Raw genomic sequence first — 18406 nt, 5'->3', positions numbered from 1 at the left:
TCTTTTGTACTCCCTCTTCGAACCACTTTTCTGGAGGCCGTCGTTCCTGCCGCAGAACAGCTGCTCACACTTCCTGGAAGTCTGCGATTTTATGTCTGCGCAGAGGTTTCTTTATCACAGTAGGTGGAAATCAGAAGGGACCAAGTCAGGAAACGGTTCATATGGCAGTACCTGGAACCCCATTTCAGCGAAGGCAGCCACGGTTTCTAACTCGTATGAGGATAATGGTTGTTGTGTTGCAAGAGCACTTTTCATGACGGTGCACTCTCTCCACATACTGTCACCAATCGCCTGGGGCAAATATCCGCTGTATTTACACGACCCTGCACAGAAACTAAGTTTTTCAGTGCTTTCCCTGATAATCACAGTCCATGTTGTCCGCTGATGTAATAACAGTGGCTGGGAAAACTGGCTGTGCTGTGCAGGGAATACACCTCTGGAAGTTGCCCTGCCAGCTATGGTTAGACGAAAGTACTACATACTTGCAACTTTAATGAGGAGTCAAATGGCGCACCATGGATGATGGCAAAGGACGGAGTGTAATTCAAAATGGAACGGCCCTCCTACAGACAACATTTTTCAGCTTTCTCAGCTGAATTTCAGAAAAAAGTAGCGTCAAAACTTCGAACCTCTAAAACGGTACGTATTCTAAAAAATTGCATGCTGTGTTGAACATATCGTCTGTCTGTAAACTTGTACTGTTACGCCTCGCTTGCCCATCGCTTCCGCTAACAAATAACACCCAATGAAGGTCATGCCATACCTTGTGGCCTCGAAAGTACCTGACTCGATCCTACTTGTAGCAATGAATCAAGCAGTCACTTTGGATACTGGTTAATCGAAGCTAATCTTGGGGACATAGGTGAACAGCAAGGGCAGTACCGCATTCATAACAACGGGAAGGACCCAAATTCTACTCCTAAATTGCAACATGTTCTCCATCCAAGATTTGCAACAGAAACCGAAAATTAAGCAACGAAGTAGGAAGAGTGTACTAGTGTTCAGTATGAAGTTCACATGTTATCAAGTTATAAATAAAATAAAGTTAGAAAATGTAAATAAAGAAAAGTTAGAAAATGCAATAATGAAGTTCCTATGAGGGTCGAGACGTTTGGGAAAGAGAAATGCTAGCAATGAAGAGTAACAGTGGAACATGATCGCTTGCTACTAGAGTTCTAAGGCAATCATATGTTACCGTAGACTATCATAAATAAGCGTAGACTACGGAAGTTTTCCTAACAGCCTTTGTCAGTTAAGATCAGAACTGCGTTACCTATAAATTAGGTGTGTTGCACACCTGTTGAGCGTTACCTCATTTCACTTTGTTTGCATACGCGATCAGTGTCTTACTAGAATCCCCTAGAAACTGGAAGCAGTGAATCATTTAGAAACTGAGAAAGTATATATACAAATAGAACAGTTTCTGTGTCAGTCACTTGATTATTTTGCCACTACATGTTTCGATGGTTCACATCATCATCTTCGGGTGGAGGTTTATTTACATAGCTGGTTCTGATGAAGAGTACAGTTGTATTTTCACAATTGCAGACCAAAGGCACTGTAGTTTATTTTGCGTCTTTTGCAACAAACTGTTTCAAAAGCTTTGACAAAATACTTAAGCATTCTCATAATTTACAGTTTCAATGCACAGCAATTAACGTAACAACTCCCATTCATCCCTCAATGAGCTGAATATGCAATATATATGCATGATCTGTCGTAATTTTTTCATCTATAAGAAATTACTGTACTAATTTAAGTGGGCACATATCTGTATTCACGTGCTGCCCATTCACATTGTTTTTAAACAACAGGAAAACATATTTATGTACATAACCATTTAATCATCATTTTTGTATCCAATGCTGCAGTACAGTCACATTTTTAAAAAATGTATCAAAAAAATGGCTCTGAGCACTATGGGACTCAACTGCTGTGGTCATAAGTCCCCTAGAACTTAGAACTACTTAAACCTAACTAACCTAAGGACAGCACACAACACCCAGCCATCACGAGGCAGAGAAAATCCCTGACCCCGCCGGGAATCGAACCCGGGAACCCGGGCGTGGGAAGCGAGAACGCTACCGCACGACCACGGGATGCGGGCAAAAATGTATCTAGAACCACCTAATATAGTAACAGAGTTGAGCACATGTCAATGTTCTGGTGGAGCCTATTCATCGTTTTAAAAAGAAAAAAAAATAATGTAGAAACTATTTATTCTACCTCTGCATGTAGTGTAAACAAACATATCTGTAACATGTACAACATCTTTGAGGCGACAGTGTGAATGTAATATGCAATGGAGATTACATACATCAAACAACACTGTGCAAACTTTTTACAACTCTACCGTCCCTGTAAGAGCAATTCACTGGTCGAAATTCATTACTTTTAACTACAAAGGCCTTTTCTAAATAAACAATTTTTATCATTGGCAAAAACGCAAAGTAACCTACATTTCCATGGTCTGCAACTATGAAAATACGTATGTTCTCTTCAGCAACACCACCTACGTAACCATCGGAACGCAACGCCTAGTGGCAAAATAAACAAGTGACTGACGCTGCAACTGTTTTATTTGTATTTATCAACAGTCGCAGCCCTCATAATGTCGTCGTTACAGACGAAATATTTATGGCTAAGGATATACAAAGGGCTGCGTAATCTTAAGAAACAGTTTGTTCTACACAGTGATCCTCATGTACGTCTGTTACTTAAAAATAAACGGTATTATAGCAAAACTGAAATTGACAGAGTTTACCTCAAGCTTTATTCGAAAATTGTAGATATGTAACGTGAAACAGTGGGATTTTGTAGTAAAACTAAGAAACTAAATCATCATATAGCACTATAAAACGCAGAAACGGTGAAAAAAGATAAAAGCTCAAAACAAAAACATATCAAATATCGCTTAAAAACTTCGTCGAGCTTATATAAAATATGTTTCTGTTATTCATAAACAACTTTCGACTTATCAGGAACAATAGGAAGCTCTTGCCTTTGATCATGATGAACATTCTGTTGAGTACAAAATAACAATAATAATTATGTAGATTTTTTATGCTTTTGCACGTAAACTTTACTTGCATCAAAAGTAATTGCTTTGGTTACATAAAAGCACCAAAGTTTTTATTACCTACAAAATGCAATATACTGTATATTTTGTAATGATATACGATACACAATTGACTAACACTGAACGATTTGCGGTTCTAGTTATGTGCAAAACAAATCAACAAAAAACAAAGCAGTCTTCGGCTCCCAGTTTCTCTCACACACTTTCATTTACTCATTTTCCCTAACAGTGCTGTCAGTACTATTGGCAGTCCTACCATTTACTACGTCATTTACGTATGGACCAAAACTATCTCACCGTACGTAGTGACGGACACCGACACTACGTCTTCACTCCAGGACACCGAAAACAGTGAGGCTAAGTGACCCTTTTGGGTCCCATTTAAAAATTCTGTCAGAGCAAGAAAGCAGCAGTGTCAAGATAGCCTCTATTTTCTATTGCCTCTCTAAATGGACGTTTCCTACAAAAAGCTATATCTGCCTTACAAGAAAGTTCTGTAGGAACTCACCACGTCTGTTGGGTTGCCACTATCTGATTAGTCTTAACTGCCAGCTACTTCGCACGAATGTATCCCTGCGGTCTTATCGTACTTCTTCAAACCAAGGAGCCTTTCCAACGGTCACCGCTATCTTCAAGACGTCCAATAATTACAGTTTGAATGGCGTCGCCTTAAAATTGACCTAGCAGAAAATTATTCCTGTACAGAGGGAATGATGTTACTAATTTTCGTCTCTCGTCACGGGGACACAAAAATGGAGGCGTGATTTTCACTTACTTTAATTTATAGCTTATTTCCTTAGTAAAATAAATGTAGTACTACAAACTGTGCAGATGAGGAGAGAACAGACGAGTCCGCACTCTCACCCGAACTATATTCCAAGGAACAGCTACGCACTGTTTCATAAGATTATACTGACCGTTCTGCAGCGCGCCTCTTAAACCACTGACGACGCAGCACTCCGAAACACTGGGAGTTTGCGCTTTCCACCAAATTTAATAACAATACACGGAAAACACATATTAATAACTGACATAACTAATGCAAGAAACGCACGTCCACAGCTTCTACGTTAGTCTCCTCACGCTGCACTGCACTACTAGACGGGAAACTGTTTCTAAGTGTGCTTGTATGACAGGTAAGGCTTTCTTCCGGGAAACGCCACTTCGTCCACCACAAAGGCTGCCTTTTCCTCTGTTTAAAAATCAAATGTGGTATGGCATTTTGGTCGGAAGACTCCATCCCAGATGTTCCTGTGCCTGGTGCAAGTATTTTTATTTGACGGTACTTCGGCGACTTGCCGTCGATAGAGATGAATGACGACGAGGACAACAAATACACACCCAGTTCCGATGGAAGAAAATTCGCGACCAGTTCTGGAATCGAACACGGGACTCGCGACAGAGATCAGCCACATGAACTCTAAGAACACGGGCTGCAGACCTCAGCTTACACGCTACACGATGGTAATAAACGCTTACAATGGTGAGTGAAGAATGAGACTTTCCTCCATGTTACTTATCACGTCGCCGAGGTTGACAGTCTGTTACTATTACAGTTCTTATATCAATTGCAGGACACATGTACTTCTCTAATTCTCCGACAAAAGCTTTCCTAACTATGTATTTTTACTGAATTAAAATTTCTTGTAAGTTAAGCTAAAACGATTTACCAACCACTAATGTGAACAACCCCACCCCGGAACCATGGACCTTGCCGTTGGTGGGGAGGCTTGCGTGCCTCAACGATACAGATAGCCGTAACGTAGGTGCAACCACAACGGAAGGGTATCTGTTGAGAGGTCAGACAAACGTGTGGTTCCTGAAGAGTTTTTCCAGTAGTTGCAGGGGCAACAGTCTGGGTGATTGACTGATCTGGCCTTGTAACACTAACCCAAATGGCGTTCCTGTGCTGGTACTGCGAACGGCTGAAAGCAAGGGGAAACTACAGCCGTAATTTTTCCCGAGGGCATGCAGCTTTACTATATGGTTAAATGATGATGGCGTCCTCTTGGGTAAAATATTCCGGAGGTAAAATAGCCCCCCATTCGGATCTCCTGGCGGGGACTACTCAAGAGGACGTCGTTATCAGGAGAAAGATAACTGGCGTTCTACGGATCGGAGCGTGGAATGTCAGATCCCTTAATCGGGCAGGTAGGTTAGAAAATTTAAAAAGGGAAATGGATAGGTTAAAGTTAAATATAGTGGGAATTAGTGAAGTTCGATGGCAGGAAGAACAAAACTTTTGGTCAGGTGAATACAGGTTTATAAATACAAAATCAAATAGGGGTAATGCAGGAGTAGGTTTAATAATGAATAGGAAAATAGGAGTGCCGGTAAGCTACTACAAACAGCATAGTGAACGCATTATTGTGGCCAAGATACACACGAAGCCCACGCCTACCACAGTAGTACAAGTTTATATGCCAACTAGCTCTGCAGATGACGAAGAAATTGAAGAAATGTATGATGAGATAAAAGAAATTATTCAGTTAGTGAAGGGAGACGAAAATTTAATAGTCATTAGCGACTGGAAACCGGTAGTAGGAAAAGGAAGAGAAGGAAACGTAGTAGGTGAATATGGAATGGGAGTAAGAAATGAAAGAGGAAGCCGCCTGGTAGAATTTTGCACGGAGCATTACTTAATCGTAGCTAACACTTGGTTCAAGAATCATAAACGAAGGTTGTATACATGGAAGAAGCCTGGAGATACTGGAAGGTCTCAGATAGATTATGTAATGGTAAGTCAGAGATTCAGGAACCAGGTTTTAAATTGTAAGACATTTCCAGGGGCATATGTGGCCTCTAACCACAATCTATTGGGTCAAATGCCTCTGAGCAGTATGGGACTTAACTTCTGAGGTCATCAGTCCCCTAGGACTTAGAACTACTTAAACCTAACTAACATAAGGACATCACACACACCCAGGCCCGAGGCAGGATTTGAACCTGCGGACGTAATGGTCGCGAGGCTCCAGACTGTCAATCTATTGGTTATGAACTGTATATTAAAACTGAAGAAACTGCAAAAAGGTGGGAATATCAGGAGATGGGACCTGGATAAACTGAAAGAACCAGAGGTAGTAGAGAGCTTCAAGGAGAGCATTAGGGAACAAGTGACAAGAATGGAGAAATGAAATACAGTAGAAGAAGAATGGGTAGCTTTGAAGGTAGCAGAGGATCAAGTAGGTAAAAAGACGGGGGCTAATAGAAATCCTTGGGTAACAGAAGAGATACTGAATTTAATTGATGAAAGGAGAAAATATAAAAATGCAGTAAATGAAGCAGGCAAAAAGGAATACAAACGTCTCAAAAATGAGACGTTTGTAAAAATGGCTAAGCAGGGATGGCTAGAGGATAAATGTAAGTATGTAAAGGCGTATATTACTAGGGGTAAGATAGATACTGCCTACAGGAAAATTAAAGAGACCTTTCGAGAAAAGAGAACCACTTGCGTGAATATCAAGAGCTCAGAAGGAAACTCAGTTCTAAGCAAAGAAGGGAAAGCATAAAGGTGGAGGGAGTATATAGAGGGTCTATACAAGGGTGATGTTCTTGAGGACAATGTTATGGAAATGCAAGAGAATGTAGATGTAGCTGAAATAGGAGATACGATACTGCGTGAAGAGTTTGACAGAGCACTGATAGACCTAAGTCGAAACAAGGCCCAGGGAGTAGACAACATTCCATTAGACAGACTGACAGCCTTGGGAGAGTCCGGCCTAACAAAACTCTACCATCTAGTAAGAAAGATGTATGAGACAAGCGAAATACCCTCAGACTTCATGAAGAATATAATAATTCCAATTCCAAAGAAACCAGGTGTTGACAGATTACCGAAGTATCAGGTTAGTAAGTCACGGCTGCAAAGTACTAACACGATTTCTTTACAGACGAATGGAAAAATCGGTAGAAGCCGACCTCGGGGAAGATCAGTTTGGATTCCGTAGAATGGTTGAAACACGTGAGGCAATACTGAACCTACGTCTTATCTTAGAAGATAGATTAAGGAAGGGTAAAGCTATGTTTCTAGCCTTTGTAGACTTAGAGAAAGCATTTGACAACGTTGACTGGAATACTCTCTTTCAAATTCTGAAGGTGGCAGGGGTAAAATACAGGGAGCGAAAGGCTATTTACAATTTGTACAGAAACCAGATGGCAGTTACAGGAGTCGAGGGACACAAAAGGGAAGCAGTGGTTGGGAAGGAAGTGAGACAGGGTTGTAGCCTATCCCCGATGTTATTCAATCTGTATGTTGAGCAAGCAGTACAGGAAACAAAAGAAAAATTTGGAGTAGGAATTAAAGTCCATGGAGAAGAAATAAAAACCTTTAGGTTCGCCGATGACATTGTAATTCTGTCAGAGACAGCAAAGGACCTGGAAGAGGAGCTGAACTAAATAGACAGTGTCTTGAAAGTTGGATATAAGATGAACATCAACAAAAGCCATACGAGGATAATGGAATGTATTCGAATTAAATCGGGTGATGCTGCGGAAATCAGATTAGGAAATGAGACGCTTAAAGTATTAAATGCGTTTTGCTATTTGGGGAGCAAAATAACTGATGATGGTCGAAGTAGAGAGGATATAAAATGTAGACTGGCAATGGCAAGGAAAGCGTTTCTGAAGAAGAGAAATTTGTTAACATCGAGTATAGATTTAAGTGTCAGGAAGTCGTTTCTGAAAGTATTTGTATGAAGTGTAGCCGTGTATGGAAGTGAAACATGGATGATAAATAGTTTAGACAAGAAGAGAATAGAAGTTTTCGAAATGTGGTGCTACAGAAGAATGCTGAAGATTAGATGGGTAGATCACATAACTAATGAAGAGGTGTTGAATAGAATTGAAGAGAAATTTGGGCACAACTTGACTAGAAAAATGGATCGGTTGGTAGGGCATATTCTGAGGCATCAAGAGATCACCAATTTAGTATTGGAGGAAAGCGTGGAGAGTAAAATTCGTAGAGGTAGACCAAGAGATGAATACACTAAATAGATTCAGAAGAATGTAGGTTGCAGTAGATACTGGGAGATGATGAAGCTTGCACAGGATAGAGTAGCATGGAGAGCTGCATCAAACCAGTCTCTGGACTGAAGACCACAAGAACAATGTGAACAAATTAATATTATCATCAAAACATATCATACGTTCTGTTGCTGTTATTAAGATCAAAATCTAGGCGCATGCTTTACGATAGAAGTTGTGATCACATGAAATTACATTTGGTGAGGTGTGGGTGGGGAAAGAAGAATGTAATAAACTATGACTCTCCCTAGCACCTACAGTCCAACTAGCACCCATGTATCTTTCATAATCCTCCTTTCTCTCATTATAAGTAGTTTCGGAGATCTGTTCGCAGGGGACATCGAACATAAAAGTATTCGCCAACGCACTTCAGACGGCGTCATTGACGCAAACCGTCAACGGAATGGAACGGGACGGAACATCATCTTCAAGAATTCTCGAAAATAAAGATTTACTTTGACGTTCGTGGGAGGAGACTGGCGTCTTCCATAATCGTCGTAAGATAATATACTCATGGTGTACTCACTCGTGTTACGGTAGTGGATTTGGTATTTCTGTGTCTTCTTAATCTTTGTTTTAATGTTTGCTTTACTCTCGTGACAGATTGTGAATATTCAGTAACGGATATTTTTCGTATGTCTTTTTCCATAATAGAGATCATATATCAGAAATCGAAAATGATTTAGATTTACAACACCTGGGTGAAGAGCGAAACCTACTCTATACACAAACAAAAAGATAATCAGACGAAGCAATTTTCACAAAAAAGCCTTCTTTTAACAGTAAAATATTCAGTTGCATTGAAGGAGAAAAATATAGATTTTGGATCTTATTTGGGACATACAATGAAAACAGAACGTCAAGAATAAAATAAAAAGTCTTTTTTTAGTCATCTGTCTTGAGTAGTTCGATGCGGCCCACTACGATTTTCTCTCCTGTGTCAACCTCTTCATCTCAGAGTAGTTCCTGCACCCTATGTCGTCAATTATTTGAATTCCAATTACTGTCTTCCCCTGAAGTTTTTATCCTCCACACTTCCCTCTATTACTATCGACGTTATTCACTGACGTCTTAATACTCGTCCCGTCATTTTGTTCCTTCTTCTTGTCAATGTTTTCAACATGTTCCTACCTTCGCCGATTCTCCGGAGAAACCCTTCAATCCTTTTATCAGTCCACCTTATTTTCAACATCATTTTGTAGCAACACGTCTCCTACGATTCTATTCTCTTCTTTTCCCGTTAACTCACAGTCCATGATTTACCACCGTACAATGTTGTAATCCAAAGGTGCATTCTCAGAAATTTCTACCTACTATTAAAGTGAATATTTGATACTAGCAGACTTCTCTTGGCCAGGATGCTCTCCTTGCCATTGCTAATTTATTTTTTACGTCCTCCTTGCTTCGTTCGTCACTTATTATTTTGCGTCCAAGGTAGATAAATTACGTAACTTCGTCGTCCCCAATTTTGATGTTAAGTTTATGGCTAACTTCATTACTTTCTACTTTCTTCTCTCAATCCACGTTCTATACTTATTAAACTGTTTATTCCACTCAACGCGTGCTGTAATTCTTCTTCACTTTCACTGAAGGTAGCAATGTTATCTACGAATATTATCGCTGATATCCTTCCATTCTTGAACCTTCCTTTTATTTCCTTCATTGCTTTTTTCTATGCATAAACTGGATAGTAGGGACGAAAGACTGCACCTCTGTCTCAAACACTTTCTGATAAAAGCATTCCTTTCTTGGTTTTCCACTGTTGTTGCCTCTTGGTTCTTTACAGAATTTCGAACATACAGCAGCATATTACATTGCTGAACGCATTTTCCAGGTCGATAAATCTTATGATTGTGTCTTGATTTTTCTTAGATCTTGCAACCATTAACAATCGCAACATATGAGCTACCTCTCTGGTGTCCTTAACTATCTGAAAGCCGAATTGACTGCCATTCTGCTGTGTATGCGCAACTTATCACTGATACCCTTTCACCTTGAATTTTAATTCCACTCTTGAACCTTATTTTTATTTCCGTCAGCGTTTCTTCGATGTATAGATTGAACAGCAGGGCCGAAAGACTATATCCTTGCCTTACACTGTTTTTTATCCGAGCGCTTAGTCCTTGATCTTCCACTGTCATTGTTCCCGCTGGTTCCTGTGCATATTGCAACTTACCCGTCTTTCCCTATAGCTTATCCCTATTTTCCTCAGAATTTTGAACGTCTTGTAGTATTTGTCACTGTCGAACGCTTTTTCCAGGTCGACAAATCCTACGAACGTGGCTTGATTTTTCTTTAGTCCTGCTCCCATTATGAACCGCAACGTCAGAACTCTCTGGTGCCTTTACTTTTATTAAAGCCAACCTGATCATTTAACACGTCTTCAATTTTCTTTTCCATTCTTCTCTACATCATTCTTTTTTAGCAACTTGGATGCATGAGCTGTTAAGCTGATTGTGTGATAATTCTCGCACTTGTCTACTCTTGCAATCTTCGGAATTGCGTGGATGATATTTTTCCCATAGTCACAGGGTATACCGCCAGACTCATATTCTACAACCAACATTAGTAGTCACTTCGTTGTCACTTCCTCCAATGATTTAAGAAATTCTGATGGAATGTTATCCATCCCTTCTGCCTTATTCGATCTTAAATCTTCCAAGGTTTTTTAAATTCTGATTCTAATACTGGATCCCCTATGTCTTCCATATCGACTACTGTTTTTTCCTCTATCACGTCATCAGATAACTCTCCCCCGTCATAGAGGCTATCAATGTACTCGTTCCACCTACTAGCTCTCTCCTCTGCATTTAACGGTGGAATTCCCATTGCATCCTTAACTGTCCCACCCTTGCTTTTAATTTCACCGAATGTTATTTTATCTTTTCCATGTGCTGAGTCAGTCCTTCCGATAATAAATTCCTTTTCGATTTATTCGCATTTTTCATGCAGCCATTTCGCTTTAGCTCCCCTGCACTTCCTATTTATTTCATTCCTAAGCAACTTGTATTTCTGTGTTCGTGAAAGTCTCTGAATAGTTTTGTACTTACTTTTTTCATAGAGCAGCTGAAGTATTTCTTCTGTTAGCCATTGTTTCTTCGCAGTTACCTTCCTTGTGCCTATGTTTTCCTTTCCAACTTCCGTGATTTCCCTTTTTAAGGATGTCCATTCCTCTTCATCTGACCGGCCTACTGAGATATTCCTTATCGCAGTATCTACAGCCTTAGAGAACTTCAAGCGTATCTCTCCATTCCTTAGTACTTCCGGATCCCACTTCTTTGCGCATTGATTCTTCCTGACTAATCTCTTAAGCTCCAGCGTACTCTTCATCACTACTAAATTGTAATCTGAGTCTTTACCTGTTCCTGGGTACACCTTACAACCCAATATCTAATTTCGGAATCTTTTCTCGACCATAATGTAATCTAACTGAAATATTCCCGTACCTCCCGGCCTTTTCCAAGTATAGCATCTCCTCTTGTGATTCTTGAACAGAATATTCGCTATTATTAGCATATTTTTTTTTTTTTTTTTTTTGCAGGACGTAATTAGTTCAAATGGTTCAAATGGCTCTGAGCACTATGGGACTTAACATCTGAAGTCATCAGTCCCCTAGAACTTAGAACTACTTAAACCTAACTAACCTAAGGACATCATACACATCCATGCCCGAGGCAGGATTCGAACCTGCGACCGTAGCAGTCCCGCGGTTCCGGACTGCGCGCCTAGAACCACTAGACCACCTAATACATCTGCATCTACCTCTAAGTGGCTATTATACAATCCACAATTAACTGCCTGGCAGACAGAGTCTTTCGTCGCCATTGTCGATGATTTTGCACCAAATTTAAGAAGTGACTGGGTTTGAACCCCGAGCCCAAGTCGTTTTGATTTCTAGTCACAGACGGCACCGCTCCTTCTTCTGCTTGAGTATTTCTTCGTTGTTTTTCTTCAGCAGGTCTGTGAGGATGTCGCACTACGTTCCTCAAATTCCATCGATGAAATCTTCACTTAGGTTTTTTTCTATTCTTTTCTTTTTTGTTTTAATTACAGAGGGCGGCCAGTCAGCTGATCGAGCACGCTGAGTTAGTGTGTCTGCACAAGTCTGTTGCGGCTTTCTCTCTGATTTTGTATCTACATATTTTCTTGATCAAATAAATGTTGATTTTTTTAAAATATTTGTATGACAAATTTATTCTTTTACTTCTGAGCATCATGGAAAATTCACCGTACTGTCTTTGACAATAACATCCGTCATTAATTTTGCTGTGGCTGTTGATTAAAATTGATACCATTATCAGGTCCTTTAGCAATTTCCGTGGCGATTAATTTACGCACTTTACCTCTCCAGTTATGTATATTCTGACTTTTTGTAACTTGGGTCGCATATCACAATCTCTGGGCTACTCAATACGATTTTGACGTTCCACTATTGCTTTTGTTCCTTCACGTTCTGTTGACATCCAATGTGAAACCAACTTACGACAGCAGAGCTGCTACAGCTCGCGTATTACCCATCTCTTTATCTGTTTGAAGGATTTCCAATACTTTTTCAGCAAACTTGCTCGTATTCGCAAATATATTCGGATATCATAGTAAGTAGCTGTTCATCTTGCAGGTAGCTTTACTGGTGCTCTATTGAAGGGCGCCGGGTTCGATTCCCGGCCTGGTTGGGGATTTTCTTCGTTCGAAACTGGATGTATTCCAAAATTACAATTCGCACATTTCTTTTCTGATAGCATTGTCCATCGGATAACTTTACCTGCGATAAATACTGTATCTAACAGGGAGAGTTATTAAGTGCAGGGGAGTGCACTACAATGAGTAAATATGGTGTTAAGCCAGTTCTTCACAATATTCTTCCTTCCAGGAGTGCTAATGATGCCAGGTGTGCAGGGTAGTTCGGTGAAGATTGGACGGTAAAAGAGGAGTATTTCGGAAGTAAAGCCGTAAATGTCTTCCTGCGAAAAGACACAGCTCCCGGGTTCGAGTACCGTACCGTCACAATTTTTAATCCGCCAGGAACACCATGCATAAATGATCTAGTGCATAACGTTGAAAGTTCCATGACACTTTTCGAGGATAGTGCTGTTGTGTACAGAGAATCGCAACGCTAGAAAATTGTAGCGAAATGTAGGAAGATCTTCAGAGGATCGAAGATTGATGCAGAGATTGCAGTATAACATAAAATCATGCATTGTGCATAAATAGCCAGAAAAACTTGTCGTATGATTACACGATTGCGGAACAATCACAGGAGTCATAAAATACACGGTTCAAAAGAATTAGGGGAACACGTTTATCAAATGTATTTTGATACAGGCGGTCTTATTGCATGGCTTCAGATCTTCGCTTTCATTGTAGGTAACAATCAAATAATTCGCCGTCTACTGACTGTGCTGTGCACTACAGTGTGAAGTGAACCCTCAGAAGGACGTAAACGCCGGTGTACCAGTGTTTTCTAGTTAGGTACACAGATGGCGGTTGACATTTGTGGACCCTGTATTCAACGAAGCACGTGCAATTTTTTTTTTTTTTTTGTGGTTTTAGGGCGCACAACTTCAATGGTCATTAGCGCACTGACGACGTTAAGAATGCACCGCGAGGCACAAGTTTAAAACAACAACTAAAAGGGAAAACACGATAAAAGACAGACTGACAGGCATAGGATTAAAAAACAGCATCATCAAATGTCCTTAGTGAGGTTTGTCAAATTGATAAAACGAAGAACACGAGCAGCTGCTCGTGGGTCATCCGCTAAAACGGCATCTAAAGTACATGGCAGGTTAAGATCGAGACGCAGTGCGTTAAAATCCGGACACGACATTAAAATGTGGCGGACCGTCAGCAATTGCCCACAGGGGCAAAACGGCGCCGGCGCAGCCGTCAGCAGATGGCGATGGCTGAACCGGCAGTGTCCAATTCTTAACCGGGCCAAAACTACCTCCTCCCGCCGAGAAGGGCGTGAGGAGGACGACCAAGCCACGGGAAGAGGTTTCAAGGCCCCTTACAAGGGCAGCCCAATCGGCATGCCACAGCGATAAAATGCGCCGACAAATAACCCTGCTAAAATCTGACGAAGGGACACAACAAGAAGCTGTCCGAGGCTGGAGGACCGCAGCCTTGGCCGCGGCATCTGCAGCTTCGATCCCAGGGATACCGACATGGCCAGGGACTCACATAAAGCTAACCGGAGAACCGACGTCCACCAGCTGCTGAAGAGAGCGTTGGATCCGGTGTACGAAAGAGTGAACCGGGTACGGATCACTGAGGCTCTGGATGGCGCTCAGGGAGTCGGAGCAGATGACATAAGCAGAATGTCGGTGGCGGCAGATGTAAAGAACAGCCTGGTAGAGGGCAAAGAGCTCAGCTGTGAAGATCGAACAATGGCCATGGAGCCGGTATTTGAAACTTTGTGCCCCGACAATAAAAGAACACCCGACCCCGTCATTGGTCTTAGAGCCATCTGTATAAATGAAGGTCATATTGATGAACTTCGAACGAAGTTCCACAAAACGGGAGTGGTAGACCGAACCGGGGGTAACCTCTTTTGGGAGCGAGCTGAGGTCAAGGTGAACGCGAACCTGAGCCTGGAGCCAAGGTGGCGTGTGGCTCTCGCCCACTCGAAAGGTTGCAGGGAGTGAAAAATTAAGGTGTTGAAGGAGGCGACGAAAGCGAACTCCAGGGGGTAGCAGGGCAGAGACATACAACCCGTATTGACGGTCGAGAGAGTCGTCAAAAAAGGAACGATAAGACGGATGGTCGGGCATTGACAGTAGCCGACAGGCATACCGACAAAGCAGTATATCGCGCCGGTAGGTGAGTGGCAATTCGCCAGCGTCAGCATGAAGACTCTCTACGGGACTAGTACAAAACGCTCCGATCGCAAGTCGTAAACCCCGATGTTGTATGGAGTTGAGGCGGCGTAAGATGGATGGCCGTGCAGAGGAGTATACGAAGCTCCCATAATCCAGCTTGGAGCGGACGATCGACCGATATAGACGAAGTAGGACGGTTCGATCCGCTCCCCACGACATACCACTGAGAACACGGAGGACATTTAAAGAACGGGTACAACGGGCGGCCAAATATGACACATGTGGAGACCAGCTAAGTTTCCTGTCAAATGTAAGGCCTAAAAATTTGGTTGCCTCCACGATTGGGAGAGCAACGGGACCGAGTCGTAAGGACGGTGGGAGAAACTCTTTGTAGCGCCAGAAGTTAATACAGACCGTCTTCTCGGCAGAAAAACGGAAGCCATTGGCGACACTCCAGGAGTAAAGACGGTCAAGAGAACGCTGAAGACAGCGCTCCAGGACACGTGTACACTGCGCGCTGCAATAGATGGTAAAATCGTCCACGAAAAGGGAGCCTGATACATCAGCTGGGAGGCAATGCATTATTGGATTGATCGCGATGGCGAAGAGAGCGACGCTCAAAACTGAGCCCTGTGGCACCCCATTCTCCTGGCGAAAGGTGTCGGACAGGACAGAACCCACACGTACCCTGAACTGTCGGTCCATTAAAAAGGAACGAATAAAAAGAGGGAGGCGACCGCGAAGGCACCATGTATGCATGGTGCGGAGAATGCCCGCCCTCCAACAGGTGTCGTAAGCCTTCTCCAAATCAAATAACACAGCCGCGGTCGGGCGCTTCCGCAAGAAGTTATTCATAATGAAGGTCGACAAGGTAACCAGATGGTCAACAGCAGAGCGGCGCCTACGAAATCCACATTGTACATTGGTAAGTAGGCGTCGAGACTCGAGCAGCCAAACCAATCGAGAGTTAACCATTCGCTCCATCACTTTACAGACACAGCTGGTAAGCGAGATAGGTCGATAACTGGAAGGCAAGTGCTTGTCCTTCCCCGGCTTAGGAATCGGGACAACAATAGACTCGCGCCAGCATGCGGGAACATGTCCCTCAATCCAGATGCGATTGTATGTACGAAGAAGAAAACCTTTACCCGCAGGAGAAAGGTTCTTCAGCATCTGAATATGAATAGAATCAGGCCCTGGAGCGGAGGACCGTGATACGCCAAGTGCGTTTTCGAGTTACCGCATGGTGAATGTGGCATTATAACTTTCACGATTCGAGGAGCGGAAGTTAGGTGGCCTAGCCTCCTCTGCCTGTTTGCGGGGGAGGAAGGCAGGGTGGTAATGAGCGGAGCTCGAAACCTCTGCGAAAAAGCGGCCGAAGGCATTGGAGACATCCTCAGGGGCCACAAGGACGTCATTCGCGACCGTCAAGCCAGAAACTGGTGAGTGGACCTTAGTGCCAGATAGCCGGCGCAGGCTACCCCAGACAACAGAAGAAGGAGTAAAACTGTTGAAGGTGCTTGTGAAAGCAGCCCAGCTGGCTTTCTTGCTTTCTTTAATAATACGACGACACTGAGCACGTAATCGTTTATAATTGATACAATTCGCCACTGTAGGGTGGCGTTTAAAGGTGCGTAAAGCACGTCGACGAGCACGTAAAGCGTCTCTACATGCTGCGGTCCACCAGGGGACCGGTACGCGACGTGGAGAAGAAGTAGGGTGAGGGATGGAATATTCAGCAGCAGCGAGAATGACTTCCGTGAGGTGTGCGACCTGACGATCGCAGCTTGGGAAGGTTTGATCCTGAAAGGTCGCCCTGGAAGAGAAGAGCCCCCAGTCTGCCTTGGAGATGGTCCAACTAGAGGAGCACGGAGAGGGGGTATGCTGCAGGAGATGGATAACACACGGGAAGTGGTCGCTCGAATATGTATCAGCAAGTGCATACCACTCAAACCGGCGTGCAAGTTGGGGAGTACATATAGAGAGGTCTAAATGGGAATAGGTGTGAGATGTGTCCGAAAGAAAAGTAGGGGCGCCAGTATTGAGGCAGACAAGATTGAGCTGGTTGAAAAGGTCTGCTAACAAGGAGCCCCTCGGGCAGGTTGCTGGAGAGCCCCAAAGGGGATGGTGGGCATTGAAGTCTCCAGTTAACAAAAATGGTGCAGGTAGCTGAACAATAAGTTGCATCATGTCTGCCCTGGTAACGGCAGATGACGATGGAGTGTAAACGGTACAAATGGAAAACGTAAAAGTGGGGAGAGTAATGCGGATGGCAACTGCCTGCAGGCCGGTGTGCAACGTGATGGGATCGTAGTAAATATCATCCCGGACCAGCAACATAACCCCTCCATGAGCTGGGATACCTACCACAGGGGGTAGGTCAAAACGCACAGAGGTGTAGTGTGCCAAGGCAATTTGATCGCATGGGCGTAGCTTCGTTTCCTGGAGGGCTACGACGAGCGGACGGTGCAAGCGGAGCAGCAACTTCAAGTCCTCTCGGTTGGAGCGAATGCTGCGAATATTCCAGTGAATAAGTGCCATCGTAAGAAAAGGAAGATGAAAGAAGGGGTCACCTCGAAGGCCGCTGAGGGCCTGGCTTCGAACGAGCACTGCCGCCGCTATCAGTAGGCGGACAGTCATCGTCCATTGGGTCCATAGGTTCATCGGCCATCTTGGGAGGATGGCCGGGAGGGGGAGCTTCCTCCGCCGGTGAACGGCCAGATGTTCGGCTACCAGCGGTGCGGCCAGGCGAAACGGATGACGGCCTGGGGCGGCAACCGCTGGGTGGCGCAGGAGAAGAAATGCGCCGTGGCGGAGAAGGAGAACTGTGCTTCCTATGAGCCTTCTTGGAGCCGTGCGGTTAAAGGCGCTGCAGTCTGGAACCGCAAGACCGCTACGGTCGCAGGTTCGAATCCTGCCTCGGGCATGGATGTTTGTGATGTCCTTTGGTTAGTTAGGTTTAACTAGTTCTAAGTTCTAGGGGACTCATGACCTCAGTCAGCCTTGAGTCCCATAGTGCTCAGAGCCATTTGAACCATTTTTTTGAGCCTTCTTGGAAGGACGTTTGGTGGAAGTACCGGTCGAAGGCTGGGAGGTTGAGGTACGTAGGAAGTCGGTACGGGATGGTTCCTTCTTGAAGGCCCGTGCATCTGACTTCGGGGTCTTCGTCTTAGCAGAAGCTGATGAAGGGGCTGGTGTCTGTGGGGTGATGGGAGGAAGAGGAGACGTCGACCGCGCGATCTTAGCACTGGCCGAACGGACGATGTTGGTGCTGAAGGTCAGATCGCATGTCTGGGTTGCCACCTCCCTAGTAGTCCGAGGAGAGGCGAGGACAGTACTGTATTTCCCCGCTGGGAGCAGCGCGGGCTTCCTACTAGCCAATCGCTTGCGAGCAGCCGAGGTGGACACTTTCTCTTTGACCCGAATTTCTTGGATACAGCGTTCTTCCTTATAGACAGGACAGTCGCGGGAGGATGCGGCATGGTCA

General features: G+C 43.6%; 1 protein-coding gene across 1 annotated transcript in view; it reads right to left on the bottom strand.

The window, feature by feature from the left end:
* LOC126188614 (spondin-2-like) overlaps positions 1-276 on the bottom strand; it is a 245522-nt gene extending 245246 nt beyond the window's left edge. Inside the window, exon 1 of the mRNA XM_049930216.1 lies at positions 172-276. Within this exon, the coding sequence (XP_049786173.1) occupies positions 172-276 (105 nt within the window). The remainder of the gene's footprint in view (positions 1-171) is intronic.
* Between the last annotated feature and the right edge of the window lie 18130 nt (positions 277-18406).

This window comes from Schistocerca cancellata, chromosome 5, assembly GCF_023864275.1.
Source record: "Schistocerca cancellata isolate TAMUIC-IGC-003103 chromosome 5, iqSchCanc2.1, whole genome shotgun sequence".
Lineage (NCBI taxonomy): Eukaryota > Metazoa > Arthropoda > Insecta > Orthoptera > Acrididae > Schistocerca > Schistocerca cancellata.
Note: the sequence above shows the minus strand (reverse complement) of the source record. Positions and strands in the feature narration are given on the sequence as shown.